General features: G+C 40.9%; 1 protein-coding gene across 1 annotated transcript in view; it reads right to left on the bottom strand.

Moving 5' to 3' along the window:
* Positions 1-19,142, bottom strand: part of TBC1D15 (TBC1 domain family member 15) — a 33,049-nt gene extending 13,907 nt beyond the window's left edge. The window contains exons 1-6 of the mRNA XM_048065402.2: positions 18,988-19,142; positions 7,448-7,546; positions 7,097-7,171; positions 6,346-6,484; positions 4,729-4,939; positions 626-728 (exon numbers count right to left, since the gene is read on the bottom strand). Of these exons, the coding sequence (XP_047921359.1) occupies positions 626-728; positions 4,729-4,939; positions 6,346-6,484; positions 7,097-7,171; positions 7,448-7,546; positions 18,988-19,011 (651 nt within the window). The 5' untranslated portion in view covers positions 19,012-19,142. The remainder of the gene's footprint in view (positions 1-625; positions 729-4,728; positions 4,940-6,345; positions 6,485-7,096; positions 7,172-7,447; positions 7,547-18,987) is intronic.
* Between the last annotated feature and the right edge of the window lie 3,579 nt (positions 19,143-22,721).

Raw genomic sequence — 22,721 nt, 5'->3', positions numbered from 1 at the left:
CTTGAAACACCACATACTCTGCTAGCAGTATCACACAAAACTTTTTTCTGATAAGTAAGTTGAGAAACTAATGCAATTCACTTATGAAGATTTTTTTTAATTAAATGAACCAGTGGGGCAGAACTCTGGCCTCATTCAATCACTAGAAATTTTGCTGCTAACTTTCATAAGGCCACAAACTCCACCTAATGACAACCAGTTTTAAGATTAAAAACCTTTTAAGCAATACTGTGCTTTTTGCTGGTGTATTTCCAGTATCCCTTCAAAACTGTTAGAAAACAGAAAAAGAATATTTGGTCAAGGAAAGCTTAGGAAATCCTAGTTGATACATTTTGATAACACCTACATTTTTTCCTTCTTTCGATTTCTAAAACTATTTGTACCTAAATGTACACAGGCAAAATTAACTTGAATAGGTTTGAAATAGTCCACAGAGAGGTAAAGAAAGGAGTAGCATACTAAACTTACAATTAAGCGTACTTTCTATAGCAAACATTTGTTTTAGGATACTATCAACGGTTCCAGAATGGCAATGATTCAGGGGATATTTATGATACAGAAAGGTTGGCTTTTTTCTTTCAATAAATGGTTCAGAATAAAAAAAAAAAAGTCAAACAACGCGTACTTGCAGTAAGCCATATGATGGTTCATCAAGGAGATTTTCAAAAGACTGAGACAGAGACTTGTTCTGAGAATTCACAAGAAGAATTCGTTTATCCTGTGGAGATCTGCGAGAAAATCAAAGCATGGTGTTTCTGTAAGTACCACCAGTTTTTCCTGAAAATGTTTTAGAACTTTTAAAGGTTTTGGAAGTCACATTTCATGTTTTGTGCGAGGAAAACAGGCTTGATACAAGATCATTCTTGGCAAAAGTCCATATGCTAACATATACAACAGGACTTTCATGTTCCATAAGATTAGTCATACTCATTCTCAATTACATTCTTTAGGTTTTCAAAATATTACAATGCTGTACTGAGAAATTACATGTGAGTTGTAAAAGTTATTTTTCAGAGCAAGTATTTTCTACGCTTGATAGTGGACAAAGAGAGGTGACACAGGAAAGGAAATTGAGTGAGAGACAGTCAACCCCAATACACACACTGAAACACCTCTAATGTAACTGGGCAAATGGAAAGAACCCATGTCACCATAAGCAGTTAAGAAATTCTTTCTACTGATCAGTAAATCTTACATTAAGATATACTGTAAAACATTACATAAAGGAATCCAAACTGCCTTTCAATGTACGAAAGCACATCAACAAATTTCTAACCAACAGTACTACAACAGCTACTGTCAACGTATTTTTAAAATTCATATCAGTAAGAGTTTATCAACACCGCAGCCACTGTATTGTGAAACAGGAACACCTCATTACAGCCACACAAACATATTTTTGTGCAGACTCCAAATGCTAAATGAACACAACTGATTTGACTTAATTCACTGTTCTGGGGGTTGTTTTTTTCTTTTTTATAGTCTTGTACTTCAGGCTTGCACAGTCAGATGAAAACTATAGCAAAGGTAGCTGGGACTATGCTGCTCCTTTTTCTTTAATCCATTTTTTTTTTGTTCTCATTCCCTCTACATCCTCTTCACTCCTCTGGTATGGACACCTGATCAATTCATTATTTGGCTTCTGAATCACCACAGTTTACAGCTTAATATATTACAGCAGAGAGAACAGTTCAGAAGTCACTCTGACGTACAAGCCTTGGAGTTAGTAGCCAGGCTGGAGAAAACTAAGCATTTTGCCATCTGATCCTAATCCACTGAACAGACTTACATTTACAAAATATGTTTTTCTGTTGTTCTCTCACAAAGTTTAAATCCACTATTTGTAGTTTTAGAAAGAAAAAAATACTTTTATTTTTATGAGTACCTGCATCATCTGCCATGTTATTAAAGTCAATGATAAGAATTTTTTAATAAGCCTTATCTGTCTTCAATTCCAACATGACAGGACACTGTTAACACTGACGGATATGAAATCCGACAAGAGATCTCATTTTGGAACAGCCACACACCATAGTCACAGATATGAAGCAGCAACAGTTAATGAAGCTCAACTGGCTTGTGCTAAAAAAGCAGCACAGGGGCACAGGCTGAGTCATGTACTATGCCTTTTCCTAACTAAAAGAACAAAAATTTTGTACAATATTTCCATTTTAATTAAACATTTGCTCTGGACAGCTTGTTCAATATGGGCAGCTACTTGGATAATGTTCAAAACATATCTGTGAGCTAGACACTTCAATAAACATTTATTCATAATACTACTGCTTAGAAAGGGTCATCAGTGTGGCATTTTCCTCAATATTACCCTGGTGCAGCCAAACTAGGAAAAAAAAAAAATCTCTAAAGCAAGAGATTACAAGTATCTTGTTCAGGTTCAGTTACTTCACACATACCAATTTCAGCAATGACATGACATTTTATAATGGTGTTAAAGAAATGCAAAAAGCTTTGAGGTAATAGAAAGGTATTTTAGGAGACTGCTCTGTCATAACATCAGTACCTGCTATCTAGATAGATGTAGAGGCTGGAAGAACAAGTAATTACATTGCCATGTACTTCCCTATGCAATTCAGAAAACTGAGTAAGCATCTTTCCCTAAAAGAGACTGTTAGCTTACATACACTATATATTAAAGCATAAGTAACTATTAGGAAAGGACAGGAACGTTTAAAAAATAAAGTTCGCCACTTGCACAAGTTGTGGCATAATCTTTTTTTTTTTTTAAAAAAAAAAAAGAAAAGAATCATAAAAGAATCATATGTGACTAGACCACAGAAAAGACTTTGGTGCCAAAAACAGATCTTAACTGGAAAAGAGGAATCTAAGTAGGAAAACTAAAACTCGAAGTTCCTGTTCAACTCAGTGCTTGACTTCATGCAAATTTAATTTCCATAGCTGCATCAGCTTTTTGATTTAAAGTTTCCAAACTATCTGCTGTACCATTCTGCAACACTCAGTACTTTTTCAGGCAGCTATACTACGGAGCTCAGCACATGCCAAATGCCTGAACATGCCCTCAAGTTTCCCCGTCTTCCCTGGCTAGGGAACTCTATCTGGTAAGCACTCCTGAACCCTCCAGTGGGCACACCTGCTGGATCAGACTGCACAAGCTCTACGCACTGCCTTCTTTTAAGAACCAACATGAGAGCCTCTCTTTCTACACTTTTCTCCTCAGCCTGAGGAGAAATGTTGCTTTGCACTGTCCCAGCAGGAACATCCACGTTACCTGGCAAGAGGCTATGAAGGGCAAGAATCGAACATCTACTGGATCAAAGAAAAGAACGTTGAAGTGCCCAATCACTCACCACAGACCATGTGAAAGAGTCTTTTGAACAGGAACAAAAATCATTATCTGCTCCATTTCCATTCAGGGACTCACCAAGAAGCACCAATTTTACATAGCAATATGAATTACAATTATTTGTACCACATGACTCTGTAGAACTGGAAGTAAATAAATTTGCCATCCAGGATTTCCTAGTCTCTAATTATATAGAGAATATTCTTAATTACCTCTACCTTGGCTCCTTAATGCCCTCCTGCTTTGGTGTTCATGAACTTTCCCTCTTGAAAAGCCCACCAACAATGCTACCAACAGTACCATTTCACCAGCTCATCTCAGTGACTGTGCCACCTTCTCCAAGCAGTTGACAACTTCAGAGTATCCCAAATTCAATCACCACCATACTGCCAAAGTCTTTTGCAAATCAACTCAGTGACTACACTACACTCATATCCCATTGGCTTGCACTCCAACCTAACAATATTACCAAGGCTTCAGCTTTAACTACTTGTAGAAGAAAATTCTGACCTTCTCAATGCTCCCAACATGAGAACAGTTCTCCATAAGCATTCTCAAATTCACTTCACTATCTGCCTTCAAATCTTTCATCAGAATATGTTGTTGCAAGTGATGCTAAAAAAACCACATCTGAAAACACAACACCTGTTATACTGATGAAATACATCATGGTTTCTTCATGCTCTACCTACCCTTAGATACCCTGTTGCCTTTTTAAATTATACTTCTGACTATAAGATGAAAGCAGTACATTTTATTTTATTCTGTGTTTACACTATGTCTGTTAAAAAAGCTTTTATCCAGGTAAAAAGCCTGGAGGTAATACAATATAAATACATAACAAAACTCAGGTATTTAACACCATGATAGGATCTAATTATGCTTACCTTCAAAAAACTGATTTGAAGAATAAAGATCAAATGTAGTACCTATTCCCCACAGCAAGAAATTACAAGGGAACTGAGTTCTGAGGCAAAATATTTATATATAAAGTGATTCCATTGAAAATACTTTAAGTTAACTCACAGAGCAATGTCAATACTCAGATATTTTACTTATAGTAGGAGATCCAAAATTTTAAACAAGTTATCCCATTTAACCGTAGTGGTTCATGAAGAAGGATTTAACTTTACATCATCTGAGTGTTCATGAGAAGCTTCTGTATCCACTAGAGGGAGCTACACTTCTGCAGATTCTGAGCTAGTTTATAAATTGATCCAAGTTTTAAAGCTTCAGCCCACATTCTGAGTGTGTACGTTTAGTCACCTTGACAATTGATTCTACTAATAGAAAAGGGACATGAAAGTACATCAGGATGCATTAATCTGAACCTCACTGCAGAATTTTAAAAAAGTAAACAAACAATCCATATTTTAAATCAGAACTAAGAGTTGTCTGATACTTACTCACTCAGCACTACATGATTTTCAAGGCATTTGATGAGGAGTTTGCTATCTCCGTGATGAAAGTGAAGAGCTGGAAGCTTCACATCATCCTTCAGACAGAACACCAAATAAGACCATCCCATGCCTTCTTTGTTTTGTTTGATTGATTTCAAATCTGCCAAACTGAACAGGAACGACCACTTGCTTTCTCCGTTTGCATGAGCTGTAGCATCTTAAAAACAAAATTACCACATGATTTTAGTTTGACTTCCATTATTAGCAACTACAAAGATTTATCTGTCACTGTTTCTAAAAACAAACTAAAAAAAACACACACAAAACTCAAAATCCAGCATTAGTTCTAATAATAAAATGTACTGTAACTACTACAATGATTTCTCATTGTGCCTTCTTGTCTTCTATGGACTTAAAATAATAAGCAGTTCCGTCAGACTGCTTCCCTAAAGCTCTGTCAACAGTTTAAGAAAGCAATCCAACAGGTAAGTATGTAACTGCTGTATCAAATAGCAGCAGCAAGATGAATCCCATCAGCACCTCTGCCTGGTAGTAGTACTCACTAGAGCTAAATGTAATATACATTACAGTACTGTATGCTGTGCACTGCACACCACGTACATGTCTTGTCAGGCTGCAGTCAAGACACAGAAGAAGGAATTGAAAAGCTTCGCCCACACCTCTTACTGTGCAAGTATATATACACTCTATGCAAGAATACTGTGCAAGACTGTATACATTAAAAACTTAAAGGATTGGTTACGCTACCGTGGGACACAAAATTGCCAGAGTGCCTACAAGGACTGGCACATATCCCACCCTACCCTGATCAAATTACAGTAACTGGAAATAAGCAGAAAGTGACAAAGAGTATCATCCCTGTCACTAACGCTCACTGTACTCTACCTCTTAAAAATGCAAAAAAGTATTCTGTAAACAAAGACTGTGCTTCACCCCCAAACTTTCACAATCTTAAGTCCAAACCCTGAACTCATAAATGACATATGACAACATATATGACAGCTAGCACCATTTAAAACCATCACAGACGGGGGGGAAACAAGTGTCTCCAGTTACACACTAAGAGAATCAGAGGGAAAAGCTGACTGGAGATTTTTTATTTTTTTTTAAGCACATCTACTGCAACAGTGTAACCTGAATAATGTAGCCATGAAATTATTTTGCCAAAGTACCTTCTCTAGACAAAAACAGGTTTTCTAAGCTTTCACATAAAGAGACCCAAGTACCAATATATCTGTACATTCCATCTCCCCCTGCTGCTCCAATATTGAAATGCATTTGAGTAAACAACTTTTCTTCTTCATTTTCCTTTCTAGTAAAGCATCACGTTCAAATTCCATTTGTTTGAAAGAATTTAAGAAGAGCACAATGCACATAAAACTGCTGCATCATTTAAAGATCCTGACAGCATGATGTTAGATTTAACATTTACTTTCTATACACTTCTCTACTAATTTAAAGAAGAAATGAGATTGGAAGCAGAAGACAGGTATTCCATTGTGGGCTTTTGTTTTTTTACGCTCATATACTGTATATAGCAGACAATTCTTCAGGTACAGGTTAATACAAAGAAAAATGAAAATCCGTTTATTTTTGAAGTACCTCCATTTGAATGAGGTTTCTTTTTAAAAGAGACTGTGGTGACCATGTCCCATTCTGCTTCATAGCTATTTGGACGGTCTGCTCCTCGGGCAAGTTTTTCTTTGGGAGCTGGAGTCCACTCTACAACAGAGCTGGAATCCTAAGCAAAAAAGGTAACCGTTAAAAAAGCACAAGACATGAAAATTGAGCTAAGAAACAACACAATTCAACGCAGGAAATTTTACTTATGACAAAGACTGAGAGGTTTTACTCAAATTTAGTGCTAAAATATCCTAGCCTCTCTCACAGACTCTACCAACATAAAACTCTATTTAAATGTAAAACTTTAATCTTTCTGCTTTAGTCACATTCTCTTAATACTGCTTAAATATTACTGGCTCTTGGAACCTCCATAGACTTTTTTCTTTACTTTGCATTAGAACAGTGCCTCTCTGTTTTGAAGAATGAATCACCAGAACCCAGCATAATAGATGCAGAGGGACCAGTGACTGTGATTTGCTTTACATTCATTTGGTCTTTACTATTCAAGCAGATAGTTCCCTTCTATTTCATGTATGAACCAAGCACAATCGCCTAAATATATACCCCAGTAACCCGAACCAGGCTGTAGTCCACAAATGCGATTCCTACACATAGCTATTAATACCGATAGTCATGGAAATAGATTTTCCTTCCAGTTTTGAGATCATCTACCCCAAAGTTACCACAAAATGGAAACAGAAAGAAAAACACTCACAACTAACAAACATACCTTTCCAGCACAGAGGATATTAGAAGTATCCAAAGTATCATCCAGTGGCCTCCAGTCTACTATTACTTCATTTTCCTACAATAAAAACAATCAATCTACATAAAGTACACATCTCCCTATACACCCACAGTATGATTCAGGTATAACTTACATTTTTTATATATATATATATAGATATAGATATATGTACATATATATATATATATATAAATGATGCAGACGGTGTCAAACATTATGCAATGTTCATTCATTAATGAGTTCCAGTACTTGAGAACATTTGAGATTTACCTAATACATTTTGTGCTTGGCCAACAAATATAAGAAGTTTCCATAACTGTATCACACCAATACCTTTTCTATGACACGTAATACTCCTGATATTAAGTTGTCCTGATCATCGTTTTTTCCGCAGGATGAATGAATGCAAACTCCTTCTTGCTCATATACAACCTATAACAAAGAAGAAATAGAAGATTTTAAAATTTTATTTCCTGTTATATTGGCATTTTGATTCACCTACTTAAGTTGAAGCAATCAACTAGCAGTTGTTACAGTTTCCTACCTCTCCTTTTATTTCCCCTTCTAAGATAAGAGTCTTTCACATAAGTCAAGAAAAAATAGAAACTGGAACTGATTAAACCTATTCTCTAAGCAGTAAGTTTGAGCACTACACAGCATTTAAAACATTTGAAGGCTCTCTTACACAGTTTGTCTTTTCCCCACTTGTTACCTAAGCACGTTGAAATGATAACCTAAATTTACACTAAACTGTCCATTTTTTAGTTTACAAAAGATGAACTCCAAAGACATTTAAAATTGCAGCCTTAAACTAAACAGCAGCTACATACACTCAGGTTGAATAGCAAAGGTTCCACTGCAAATGTAGAATGTGTGAGTCACATAAGAGTGGCCTGCAGGACTGTGCACTGCCCACCAAACTGCAGCATTTAAGTGTTAACGGAAATACAACCAAGGGCAACGCTCCTCATAAAATTCTGATAATGCTCTTAATATAATAAAACTAACATTTTTTCTGTCAAGATTCAGCAGGTTCTTCAAAGCTACATTCTATATAAGAGTTCCTAAGAACCGTATAAACAACATAAAAAAGTTCTTTTTTAAACAGCTCTTCAAGAGAAGATAGAAAAGTCCCTAATACACCAAGCTAAGATTTTGGGGAAGTGAAATACGTAAGAAGTAACAGTAATTTTCTATAATAATGTTAGGTTTTCAAACCAAGCAGCAACCACTGCTTCAAGAAATACATATTTTTAAAAATAAAATAATTTCTCATTTTATCAGAAAGAGAGATTACATTTCTTTAGTACTAAAACATCCGTATCTCTTTTTCTCAACTTACTCATTCATCAAATTTTTTAAATCATCACAACTGCAGTCAGGCCAGTAAGCTACAAGTTTTGGTATGTAAGCTTAACAGTACTGAAAAATACCAATAAAAATCTGTTTTACTTTTCCTTGCTGTTGTATATATATTTCTTAAATTTCTCTTCAACAGAAGCAAGAAATTTCTAAACTGTCAGGTGTAATCACAAAAATACTGCTTGGAAGAGACCTTTAGAGGTTACTTACTCTAATCTCCCTCATGAAGGATTATTGCCAACACTTTATTAAATTCCCTTCCAAATACTCAGTCTTCTTTCCTGTTCTCTATTGCAGGTTTTCTTTTTTCTACCAAAAATGATCCCCCCTTTGTACCTACCAAAAACCTGCTTTGAAATTCAGTCCCTGTTTAAACTCTGCAACTTTGTACATTCATTTCAGTTTTACCTTCTGGTATTTGGACCTGATCTATTAAGTCTGAACCAAGAAGCGATCAATCACTGGAACAGACAAACCGCCCGTATCAGAGTTGCTCTGGTAGACCTGCATTTCTGCCAATAATTTTACTAATTATCAAAGTACACCTCCTCAGTCTAAAAACACTTCGTCTAACATATTATACCAGTTATTCCATGCCATCAAAGCAGCCCTACTACTAACAGTATAACAATTCATGCTTTTATTATTTTCCATCCACTGATCTCTCAGAAGGACAAACTTTTCCTTTCACAGGAGAAGACAAAGTGACCCCCGTGCCCCGGTTCTTTGACTCCATGCCACAGCGGTCACCTAACTGGAAAGTCCTGCATTGCTCCACACACCTATTCCTGCAATGTAATCCCATATTGCTCTGCGTAACAGATCCACCTCTGTTATAACGTGATGAAATCAAAGAACCAGGAACATGCTCAGAAGAGGACATCTGTAAAACAGAGCACTTTCCACAATGCAGTTTATTTCCTTCGTACCATTACTCAAGAAAAAGTTTCTCCAAGTTTCAAACACCAGAAAGTCAAGCTGTCAGGTTTTATCCTTATTCAACAACAGGTATAATCTTGTATTTTTTTCCAATTGTTATCAAGTATTTAACACAACTGAGCTTAGAGTGTTTTTTTAAAAAAAAAAAAAAAAACTTGTTTCAATCAGTGAAGAAGGCTGAGTCTCTCCAATGTTTTCATAAATGACTTGGATGTAGAACTAGAAGGTGTTCTGAGTATGTTTGCAGACAACAATTGGGAGAAGCTGTTGACTCAACTGAGGGTGGAAACGCCTCGCAGAGAGATCTTGACAAATCAGAGGACTGGGCAATCACCAGCTATACGAAGTTTAATGAGAACAAGTGCTGGATTCTGCACCTGGGAAGGGGCACCCTGGCTTTACATACAGACTGGGGGGGTGAGAGGCTGGAGGGCAGCCCCACAGAAAGGGATCTGGGGGTTCTGGCTGACAGCAAGCTGAACACGAGCCAGCAGCGTGCCCTGGCAGCCAGGAGGGCCACCCACACCCTGGGGTGCATCAGGCCCAGCACTGCCAGCCGGGCGAGGGAAGGGATTGTCCCGCTCTGCTCTGCGCTGGGCGGCCTCACCTCCAGCACTGTGGGCGGTTTGGGTGCCACAGTACAAAAAGGGCATTAAACTGTTGGAGAGTGCCCAGAGAAGGGCTACAAAGATGGTGAAGGGCCTAGAGGGGAAGACCTATGAGGAGCGGCTGAGGTCACTGGGCCTGTTCGGCCTGGAAAAGAGGAGGCTGAGGGGAGGCCTCATGGCGGCCTGCAGCTCCCTCACTGAGGGGAGCGGAGGGGCAGGCGCTGAGCTCTGCTCTCTGGGGACAGCGACAGGACCCGAGGGGAACGGCATGGAGCTGGGACAGGGGAGGGTCAGGCTGGGTGTTAGGGAAAGGTTCTGCACCCAGAGGGTGGTCGGGCACTGGGACAGGCTGCCCAGGGCAGTGGTCACAGCACCGAGCCTGCTGGAGTCCAAGCAGCATTTGGACAACGCTCTCAGACACAGGGTCTGATTTTTGTGTGGTCCTGTGTGGGGCCAGGAGTTGGACTTGATGTTCCTTGTGGGTCCCTTCCAGCTCAGGATATTCTGGGACTCTGAGTCACACATAGGTGGTAGTCTAGAAGATGCAATAACATAACTAGTTTGAAGAAAAATATGGCATCAATCTTACAAAAGAATACCTAGAAAGTGCATTAACAATTTATTCCATTACAAAACATTTTGTAAGTCATCATATTTGAATTATCTGAAATATTGAGTTGCTCTCTTTAGCTGCACTTTATGAAGTAATTACATAACTGAATTTGAATAAGTTGATTTTGAGAGTATGATTTTATAGTGGTAGCACTTGAAGATTGGCTACACTTGGCTGTGTTTCACACAATGTTCTTAGCGAGCTGAGAACTCAAAAATTCCATGAGTATTCTTACAGCACGTTACAGCAAGATGTAATTTGTGACTTATTTTTGTTTTCTTGTATGACGGCAATGGCAAGCTATTAGTCAATTAAAAGATGGAAAGCAACGTTAAATTACACATACACGTACTAAGAAAACTACTAAATTAAAAGCCAGTATACCAATAGTTAGATTTGAATAAAAGCCATCCCTCAGTAGACAACTACTAAAACACTGCACAACTTGACCCAGTGCACCATGCAGCCCACAAAGGTATTTGCTCAGTGCCTCGCAGCCCAGCGATCAGGCGAATGTCTCATCACCACACACAGACTTCTTGAACGGCCAAGAAAATTGATGTTTCAAAACCAGGCAATTGCAGCAACTACTGTCTCTTGCCTGAACAGCACTTTACTGCAGAACACGTACGACGGGAACCTTTAAAGAAGATGAGGGAGAACAGACAGCAAATGCTGGAGAACAATCAGAAGCATCATTAAAATAGTTAGGACTTGCGTAAGATGTGCAACCAAAATCTATGTAGTGAGCTCCTGGTACGTATAGACAGTGAAGGAAGTGATATGAGCAGGGCAGCATAATGAGCTCCAGTTGCCCCATTATTAGCAGTTAAAGTAACCGTGATCCCCAAAACATAACTTAATCCTATCAGTGTTACCTGTCAACACCCTCTGTGCAGTAAAGCATCCTGTTATCCTTTAAATCTTGATAACTTTTTGGCTTCAGTGACAGGTCTGATCTAGAAAGGTCTTGTAATCCGCTATGTGGAAGAACTCAGCAGTTTCAGGAGCCCCACCTGTTCAGTTCGTTGACTATGCTTCTTGTATTACAAGGCAGGAAGGCGTGCTACTAGCTCACCTTGGTTTTGTACTATTCCTTATTTTACATATTTCATCCGTCTCTTTTTCAAAGAGAAGAAGAAGGTGGAATCTAGCTTAATCTTTCGTTTTCTTTTCGTATGATTAAAGCCATCGCTTTTACTTCCTCTGAATCTATACATTAACAACCCCATCATGAAAAAGTTGGGGTTAATAAGCGCACAACAAAGGTGACTAGGTAAGTTGACGTGCCCCTAGGATTTTAAACCCAAAGGTAATCCTTATCCGAATATTACAGCCCTTCCACTCGTCCACCCCCACGGCCACCAGTAAGAAAGCCGTGCTCTGCAGAGTCAAAGGATGGGTCATGGAAACAAAACCCCAGGGAAGCAAAGCAGCACGTTACTTACCTGCTTGAGGCCAGAAAAGTTGTCCATCCAAAGCTGTCCAACCTAACTATACTGATTTAAACAACTGTACTTGCTTTTTTCTACGCCTGTTTGAAAGTGTATGTTGGACTGTCCAGAGTTCCTCAGACTTAGATGTTACTACGCACATAAGAAGTCAGACCCTGCTGGTCCCACAACTAAAATAAAATGAAGAATGAACGGAAGAACATTCAACACAAATGCAACTAAAACAAATGAAGATGTAACGTGACAAGCTAAACAACTTTACAAATAACTTGATTTTAAATACATTTGAATTGTCTTGCAACTGCACATATGATAATTCAAAGGTTTTTAGACATCTTATAACTTACAGACAGTTCTATGAAAAAGTTTCCTTAATACCACAGTAAAATAAGTGTAACCAAATCCAGGTTTATCCATCTATGATATCCTTAAGTTCCTCAAACGTTTAAATAAGTATTATCATCTAAGGAGAGCTATCACTGTAAAAGCATTCAGTTGGCAACTGTTTCCTAAAAAAAATGGTGGAGAAAAAAAAATCTTTAAGTATTTTTTAATAATCTTAAAATTTCACGCTTGCCGGCTGTAAGCATGAAATTGTACTACATCTATTTTCCTAATTCTGTAGAATGAAAATGAGACACGCTGCCTATTTCATGCAGAACCTTACCAAAAGATAAAAAATTGATGCAAGAGTTCCCAAACACTATTAAGCCACCTGTTTTGTTTGTTTCATTGTTTTTTTTCCTGTACTTACAGGGAAAAAAGCCACTGCTTGACCTGTTTGTTTTTTTCCCTCTAAGTACTACAAAAGTCAAAGGCAAATTCACAATTCATCCCAGTCTGTCATGAACAACTCTGTGCCACGTGGGGACAGCAGCTATTCTACCAAGTAAACTGACAGAGGGTCCACAGAAACAGGGAACCACAGCACAAAATTCAGGAAAGCCGCAGAAGAGCTGTTTACCACCTCCTATGAAAAGCAGAAGGAAGAAGCAGGATGTCGGCTCAGTTTACCCAAGACAGCCCCCTGAGAAGCACCCTCTGCTGTGCTCCTCTGGGAGGCATCACGGCTTATGCTCGTTCAGGTTATGGAAAACTGTTCAAGTATTTACAATCCCTGTCCAGCAGAGTAACTTTCTGAAGTCCCACTATTATCCCAGTAACATTTTCTGAGAAACAGGAGGTATCATTCTTAATGCTGTAAGGACAGAACATGGATTTTTATTTTATTTTTTTTTTATCTCCAGCTCATTATGCTGCTTACAATAAGGACTCAATGGGCAACGTTTACAGCATTTATTGCCAGGGACATCCATCAGAAGGCCTTCACCAAAACCACACCAACAGTTACAACATATGCCAGAACACAAGCAAGGTTTTTGGATTAAATGCTTGTCATTCAAAGGCAATTTACGGCCTTCTGCAACCATCTAGTGAGAGACTGACAACACTGCATCCAAAGACAATGAGGTGTATGCAACAAAAAAGGAGAGCGACCCCACAGCAGGGCACTCCTGCCCTCCTTACTTGCCTTTTCCCATCCTGTCTGTGCTGGGCACAAAGTACTAGCTGACGTGAGCTGGCAACGTGAGCCTGCAGCCCAGAAAGCCAACCTTGTCCTGGGCTGCATCAAAAGCAGTGTGGGCAGCAGGGCGAGGGAGGGGATTGTCCCCCTCTGCTCTGCTCTCCTGAGACCCCACCTGGAGCCTGCATTCAGCTCTGGGGCCCCCAGCACAAGAAGGACATGGATGTATTAGAGCATGTCCAGAGGAGGGCCACAAGGATGCTCAGAGGGCTGGAGCACCTCTCCTATAACAGGCTGAGGGAGCTGGGAGTTGTTCAGTCTGAAGAAGAGAGGGCTCTGGGGAGACCTTACAGCAGCCTTCCAGTACCTAAAGGGGGCCGACGGGAAAGCTGGGGAGGGGCTGTTTGTCAGGGAGTGGAGTGACAGGACAAGGGGTAACAGCTTTAAGCTAAAAGAGGGTAGGTTTAGATTAGGTGTAAGGAAGAAATCCCTCCCTCAGAGGGCGGTGAGGCACTGGCACAGGCTGCCCAGAGAAGCTGTGGATGCCCCATCCCTGGAGGTGTTCAAGTCAGGTTAGATGGGGCGGGAGGTGTCCCTGCCCATGGCAGGGGGTTGGAACTGAGTCATCTTTAAGGTCTCTTCCAACCCAAACCATTCTGTGTTTCTGTGATACCACATGCAATGTTAGTACCTCACATTCCCCCTCTTACCTCTGTCGCACACCAACAACCCATCAAACACAGGACATTTCAGAGAATGGAGAAGCACTGCAACTCTACGAACTAGTCCCATCTTTCAGATACTTCATATTCTCTCCCCATATTCTTGATCACATTCTCCTTTTCTGCCAGAGTACGAACTGGGACCGCTGTCACTCCACCAGATGCCATCCAGCTTATGACAGACACAGCCGGTAGCACTTACGCAGTGAAACCGCCACAAGGCTGGGGTCAGTGAGCAATTGTGGCACTGTGCGAGTCTTGTCTCTAACAACTTTTCAAGAGCGGTTCTTTCATTTTTGCCTTATATTATAGCATCAGGTAAAGGACCTCATCGTGGATTCAACAGCTGAAGTAGCAAGCAGGCATGCTCATAAGAAAGTAACTCCGTTAGAAAGTCTGAATGCTCCCCAGACTACAAATTAAGTAAAAAAATTGGTCTGTCTGCAAATACTAACAAGATGGTAATCAGCTGCTCTATCTGTTATTTCCAGATCCTGACAGAAGGTAAACAGAACAAAAGATGCAACACTGAGGAAACAACTACAGGCCAGTAGAATAAATTCAATTTAGTCAATGGCTGTTCTGAGATACCTTACACCATCAAAACATAATAAAGCCAAGCTCTAAAATAAGCTGTCAGAAGAAATGAATCTCAATTTAAAGATCTGCATTGTGCTGCTTTCATTTCCACCTCCCTCTCTGGAATAGCTGAGGTTTCCCCAGAGCGCAGTCACACAACCACTGCTGAGCTGTCAGTGGGCACGTCCAAACTGCACCAACAGCCCGCTTCCAGTGCCCAGAGACCACTACATTCAAGTGCTCTGCCAAGCATCAAGCTAACATTATTGACCAACATCATCTTTTGCTCCAAAGATACCCAAGAACTTCTGGCATTTGAATTCAAGGTTTAGTAAGAGTACAAAACCATACCCTTGTACGTCGTGTTTGCTGCGCCTGTGCTCAACCTGCTTCCTAGGACAGTAAAATTTCTCACCCCGCTGGTCTTAGAAGCGTGAAACTCTCACACCAAGTTTCTAAGTGGGCAGAAAAAAGCACAAATATTCATATTGTGATAAATATGACAAAGCTCCCAACAGTGGGAACCACATGTCGTAAGAAAAAGCTTCCTGCTTTACAACAGTAAGTTTTTCAAGTTCTGCCTCTGCAAGTTTCAGGAATCAGGTATTTCTGCTACTTATGCAACAGCTGTGGGGTATCAGCGAAAATACACGTGTAGAGTAAGTGCTTGAGACAGAACACAGCATTTCTACCACAAATCCTTCTGCAAGAGAAGCCCTTAATGAATAACTAAAAAACGGAAAGAATATATAAGAATTTCAGAATGATCAGTGAACTGCTTTAGTCAAACATAATGAAACGTTAACTAAATTAAAAAGAGGCAAAGGCAGGCAGAGGCTTTGTTCACAGGTAAAACGTATGAAGTACAAAATATTCAGCAATGATTACGATTCTATCCATAGTAAATGATAAAGGGTGAAAAAGATATAATGAAGACTTTAAATCAAGTGCTTCATAACATAGTACAACCCACAGAATGGGAGTTTTGAAGCCCCAAAATTCAACTAGTTGACGGTGCAACAAAACGCTGCTTACACCAGAGTATATCTACATCTAAAAGTCTGCTGCATACGTGCCAACAAACTACCTAGAGGACACAAAGCTCATTTTAGCAGACGGTATTGTAAAACTTTGTTGATCCTAACATTAAAAAAACTCAACCACACCCCCCCCCAAACACTACAGCATTTACATTACTGCTTAGTAACACATATGGTACTACTTGAACACTTGTAGTTGCTCTACACTAGCCAAATAGCTGAGCTTAGACCAAGATTTAACTTCAAGAGGAAGGGCACAAGCAAATGAAAAACAACTTCTGACAGCTCGTGTGCCAACTAGTAATTTGAGGAAGATCTAACAGCCCATATGCTGAAGATAGACTCAACTCCAAGAACATGAAACAAAAATCATTTCTGCCTTTAGACCGGCTGTAATAATAGCCTATACACTGACAGGCTAAATTTATACTTGTCCCCACACACAACTTTTTGCCTCGTTTTCTAACATAGTTTTCTGTTATAAGGGTGAGAGACGGTCCAGAGACTTCTCTGAAATCAGGGAAACAAAATACCACTTGCTAAGCAACAAAAAGAGGTAATACACCTGCTTTCATGTAAGAAGCACTGAAACCAAAAGACCTTACTGCGAAGTTACACACAGAAAAACCGAGAAGCTCTAAGGAAGGGCAAAAAAAAATGAAGTTCACACTGTTCTTTAATAAACTGGTCATTAATAAAGGATGAGTCAGGACTCCAGAACTCCGGCGATAACCTCAGTCTTCTGGAATTGAGTTAACTGTATATAGAAAAGCACTGAAAAGAACCAAAGAACCTTCACAGTAAAAAAAAAAAAAAAAAAAGGACAAAATTCTAAGGTAAGCAGTACATACAGTTACATGAGGTGACTAAATTTACAGTTAATACCACATTCGTATATGAAGCTGAAACTAGAGCTCTGCAAAAAGAGATGATAATATGAAATAGCTGAGTTGTGAATCCATTTCTTTTAACGATGTCTGGGAAATAAACATGACAGAAGAGGAAAGTGAACGTGGTGCAACCAAAACCCTCAACCTTATATGGTTTGCTGAAATAAGATTTCATGAAGTCTGAGACAATGCAGGCTATCCCAGCTATTTAATCTATCACCCCATGCACTCTATGGAATTACCTGGTGTCATATTTTTCAAAAAAGAATTTATACATCAGAATACATCACTTTCATGTTACCACACCAAATGCGACTAAAGCACCCCACGAGCTAGTACCCACCACTCTTCCAGACACCTACCACCTGCAATACCTCATTAAAACACCGCATAGCCAGAAGGAAAAGTGGAATCGATTTAGGACACTCGTAGTTTCGAAACATACCAAAATGCAGAATGCCTTATATGAGAATACTGAGTCTGTACCAAGTTACACTGTTCATTCCACCTGGAGTGAAGGTTTACTACTCTGTGAGCCCGTCTAGAATTCTGCTGACGTCCAAAGAAAAAAATTGTGGTCCAGCGCATTCCCCAAACTAAAGAAAATGAACCCACCCAAAAATAAATTCACAGTTTTATGTATTTTTTTTCAGCTCGCTAAATCAAATCACTTAGAGATCAAACGAGTACAGCATCCAAACAAGCAGAAGTGCAACACGCAGGTGGGGAAAGCCACAGAAGAGTGAAATTGCTTCTAATGACAGCAGCGAAACTTCAAATCAGCGACTTTGTGAGGTTTTAGAAAACACAACTGTCATTTTGTTCTCTGTATCAAGAGCTTTTACTTAGTTGAGATACCACAATTAAAGTGCTTGAACGCTAAGGGCACAATGAGAAGTCATGTTAACAAGCTGCAGGAGCACTGTAGATGCAGAATAATTGGAACAGAATCTTGCAGCAACTTAAGAGACTTACAAAAGTCCCAAGTAGACAGACTAATAAAAATGTGAAAAAATATGAAAATAATTACTAACACCCAATAAGCTACTGAATGTTTTTAATGGTCAAATATCACAAATTTCATTTAGGTTGGATTTTTAAAGAGCAGCAAGATTTCAAAGTTTATTTTCCAGACTTTTTGGAAAGACATCAAGAGAGGCATGGCCAGCAGGTCAAGGAAGGTGATTGTCCCCCTCTACTCTGCCCTCATGAAGCCCCACTTGGAGTGCTGCATTCAGGCCTGGGGCCCCCAGCACAAGAAAGATGTGGGGCTGTTGGAATGGGTCCAGAGGAGGGCCATGAGGATGATCAGAGGGCTGAAGCACCTCTCCCATGAAGAAAGTCTGAGAGAGCTGAGAGGACGTTCAGCCTGGAGAAGAGAAGGCTCTGTTGAGACGTCACTGTGGCCTTTCAATACTTAAAGGGTTCTTATAAAAAAGATGAAGAGGGGCTCTTTACTCCTGTAGATAATGACAGGACAAGGGGGAATGGTTTTGAACTGGAAGAGGGTAGGTTTAGATTAGATGTCAGGAGAAAATTCTTCACTCAGAGGGCAGTGAGGCCCTGGCACAGGCTGCCCAGAGCAGCTGTGGATGCCCCATCCCTGGAGGTGCTCAAGGCCAGGCTGGATGGGGCTTTGGGCAACCTGGTCTGGTGGGAGGTGTCCCTGCCCATGGCAGGGGGTTGGAACTGGGTGGGCTTTAGGGCCCCTTCCAACCCAAACCACTCTGTGATTCCACGACATTCCTCAGTGAGATGAGCATCCCTGCATCAAGACGCCAAGAGCCTTGAACAAAAACAGTCTGCTTCAATTTCAGGATTGATCAGAGAACGAACGTAACAGCAGCCTTCCCTCACACAAGCGAGGGCTGCATTTACCTGCCTGGCAGCGGCGGGCAGGTCAGCGCGCCTACCTCGACCCCCACCAGACCTCAGAGCAGTCACGAGCCCCCCCGAGCAGCCCCCGAGCACGCACACCTCCCCCGCCCGCCCCTGCGGACACAAGGCCGCCCCACCGCACCGAGGCGGCTCCTGGCCGAGCCGTGAGGCCCAGCACCGGCGGAGCGGGCCGCAGAGGGGCCGGGCCCCGCCGGGAGCGGCCTCCCCGCGCCGCCCCCGTCCCGTCCCGTCCCGGCCGTTACCTTGCCGCTCGGAGGCGCCGCCATCTTGCCTACGAGTGTTTATGGTGACGTTGCGCTCCTCACGTGCTGCCCCCCCCCCGCCCCACAACAAGCCCCGTCAGCCCCTCGGCCGCCGGCGCATGCGCGCTCGGGTGGGGACCGCCTGCCGGCGGCCGCCCTCGAAGCCCCGCCCCCTCGAAGCCCTGCCCCCATCGAAGCCCCGCCCCCTCGAAGCTCCGCCCCCTCGAAGCTCCGCCCCCATCGAAGCCCCGCCCCTAGCAACCACGTCTCCTAGCAGCCCCGCCCCGCCGAGGCCTACTGAGGCGTTTTCCTGAGCCCCCTGATGGTAGTTTCAGAAGCACAGAGCCGCTTTGAGATTTAATCATAATCGCTTTGAGATTGTGCTTCATTTGTGCTTTATTGCAAATTTGACATCAAATCGCTCTCCAGCTGGTTCCTTTCCATTCTTCCACAACATCAGCACTAAGGAAATACCAGCCCATACGCACCATCAAGCTGCCCTAATACCAGATTTCTTCTGTCAGTAAAAAATACAGCATTTTGCAGATGAGATTTCCCTTGGCTTTCAACGCCTAACACATTCATAGTCATAATGGGATAAAGCCAAATTTTAATGGCAACAGCGTTAGCAAATGTTCAGCATTAGGATGCATGCAGATTTACAAACTGAAACAATTCTCCTGCTGATATCAGCAAAGTTTGATTCATCTTCTTTACCTGGAAAAGCACATAATGTGTGTTACTATTTAAATATAAAAAATTAACTTAAAGTCTGATTAAATAAAAGAATTACCTCTAACTCAGTAAGTCTGAAATATTTGGTTCTGCGTACAGCCATAAATCAAGTTGTTTTTTAAGACTACATTTGTTTTATTCCAACACCTTATAAAATATTTTGAGTAAATAGTGTATCCCCCAAATTGTGTAACCCCAACTTTGTTTACCCAAAATATGTGGATGAGATGCTCACAGGGATGTGATTCGCTACTCCAAAGGAACAAAAGTAATTGGGCTTTTTTTGCCTGTCATAAAATGGCAGTATAATTTGCTTCTGGCTTCTTAAATTTAAAACTTTTTAGCTAGATTAATGTCCATACTGTACCTTTAACCATTGAAAAACAGACTTTTGTAGGTTGTCGGGTACATCTCGCTACTCAAAGCAGGACAGATTTTGTAGTTGGGTCAGATTGCTCAGTATCACTTTTGCTCAGGACGGTGTCTTGGCAGACACAGGAAAACAGCTACAAAAGCATCGGATTCAGCTGAGAAGCATGATTCTCAGCTGAAAGAGGGACCAACACCAGTGTGTGGGAGTTAGACATACCCAGTGTTAACGTGTTTACAGAAGATCCTGCTCTGAGCAAGACAGATTTTGCTTTTTCTCATCTGAGGGTGGGCGAAAGTCTTGCTTACTCCTGACCCAAATTAGGGTTGATAGCTGCTTTTGAAGGAATTTGGTCATTTAAAGGAAAGCCGGTTCAAGATACTGCCTTTCAAGAGACTGGCTTATGTACCAGGGTTACAGACCAGGCTACAAAAATCTAGCACAGCAGGATCTTGATCCTTGATGAAATTTTGAAGGTAGTGTCATAATCTAATACTACTGAAAGCTGCTTCTTATAGTGTTTCCACGGCTAAAAGCATGCTAATTGACTGCTAATTACAGTGCATCTGTAGGCTCCCTAAATTCTAACCTGTGCTCTCCTATGCATTTTCCCTTAAGCTTCCAGCATTCCCACATCAATTTGTACAGTCACTCAAGGAGAATATAAACACTGTGTGGAAATTAAAAATTACTAAGCTGCTGAGATGTGGTACTGTTAGAGACTCTATATAAGAGGTGAATGGTGAGGAACAGCTACTGTGTGAACAGAGTGATCCCTGTGTGAACACTTCGACCTAACTTAGGAGTGGGCTGTGTCAAAAACGATCAGGAAGGCAAAGCAGTCACTCCAGGCACTCTTTGTGAGGGAAGAAGGGGTCTAGTACAGTAGGCTTGTGTATCTATGCACATAGCCAGAGTTGCTTTGCCAAACATGGAACCACGACTCAAAATAATGGCAAAAGTGTTCTACATAAGAAGGACAGGAGAAGAGGATTACTTAGCAGAAGCCAGGCTAGCACAGAGAAACTCAGCAGAAATGTTTGAAGGTGATGGAGCTGTGAGAATATCCAGGAAGTGGTAAATTATTTCTAGACTGATTTTCTTAAATGTTTTAATGTAGATAAAGACAATTTAATTAGGACTGGTTATTGTTGCCAGACTTGTGCTGAGGTAATCAGTATTTGTCTAGGGAACTGTAGCTCACTCAAAACCTGAGCGAAAAGACAGATATTTTCCATTATTTAATAAGAAAAGCAGCAGCTGGGGCTTCCAACACTGGACTTGGAGACGATGAGGTATAATAAAGGTACCCTTTTCAAATATCATTTACCAGCAAATTTTTGATCATGCCTGAAGCTCAATGGAGCCTGAATGCCTATACCTAACATCACAGTGTTCTGGATACAATGTCTTCAGAAGAAAATAAATAAATAAATAAATAAAAACATGAGAAGACAATGACCAGGCTTAGCTTTGAGAGTTTATGTTCCATTGATGGAAACGTGTTCATTGCAGCTTCCTTCTCCTTCCACCAGACATAGGAAATGAGCTTCTGCCAGAAGATTCCTTGGTGAGTGTTCAACAGTTCCCACAGGACTCTTCCTGGGACTCCTTTCCCACTGCAGCCCTTTCACAGAGTCCCATTCACGAGAACAGAGAGTTTTCTTGGTCACACAGAGCAATTTAATCCCTGAGATGCTTTACCACTTTCTAGCTAGTTTCCCAATCTCCCAGACATTCCTCTTGGGCCGTTCTCCCTTGTTCTTTTGCAAACTGTCATTGCATAACAATGAGCATGTCGTTATTCAAGATGGAGAGCAAAATAACTCTTTGCTTTCAGGTTGCAATATCACAGGATCACAGAAAGGTTGAGGTTGGTGGGAACCTATAGATATCACCTAGTCCAGCCCTCCTGCTTAGAGCAGGATCAACTAGAACAGATTGCTCAGGACCTTGTCCAGTTGGATTTTGAGTATCTCCAAGGATAAAAACACCACAACCTCCCTGATCAAGCTGTTCCAGTGTTTGACCTCTCTTGGAGTGAAAAATATATTTCTTATGCTTAAATGGATTTTCGAGTATTTCAGTGGGTGCCTGCTACTGGACACCACTGAGAAAAGTTTGGCTCCATCTTCCTTAAGGCCAGTAAGAGCACAAGGTGACATTACGTAGATTTATGCCAGCATCCAGCCCCTTGCACACTGCACAGATGGGAGTCTAACAAGGAGGGTACCATCAGCTCAGTGGCCCACACTTCTTTGGATTTTAAGTAGCCATGTGCTCTAATAAGGAATCTTCTGCAACATAAAGGTAGTCACTGACTGTGCAGCCAGAAAGAGTTCCTGGCTTTCCTGGGGTTTCTGTTGCTGTCACAGCTGCAATTGTAGCTATTATTGCCATGCCAAGAGCTGCAGCAGCTGCTATTGTTGTTCACACAGCTATTTCAGCAGAGCTCCAGGCTCCATTCCCGTATTCAGAAGTGTCATCTGCCCACATGCCCAACCACAGGAAAACCTGGCCTGCACAAGACAAGTACAGATTCTGTCAAGTCCTTCCATCACAGGCTTAATTTGTACAAACAAAAACCTCACAGCAGAGAAACAAAGATACACAGTGCCCAAAAAAAAAC

This window comes from Anser cygnoides, chromosome 1 (genome assembly GCF_040182565.1).
Source record: "Anser cygnoides isolate HZ-2024a breed goose chromosome 1, Taihu_goose_T2T_genome, whole genome shotgun sequence".
Classification (NCBI taxonomy): Eukaryota; Metazoa; Chordata; class Aves; order Anseriformes; family Anatidae; genus Anser; species Anser cygnoides.
This window is presented reverse-complemented; position numbering and strand designations above follow the sequence as displayed.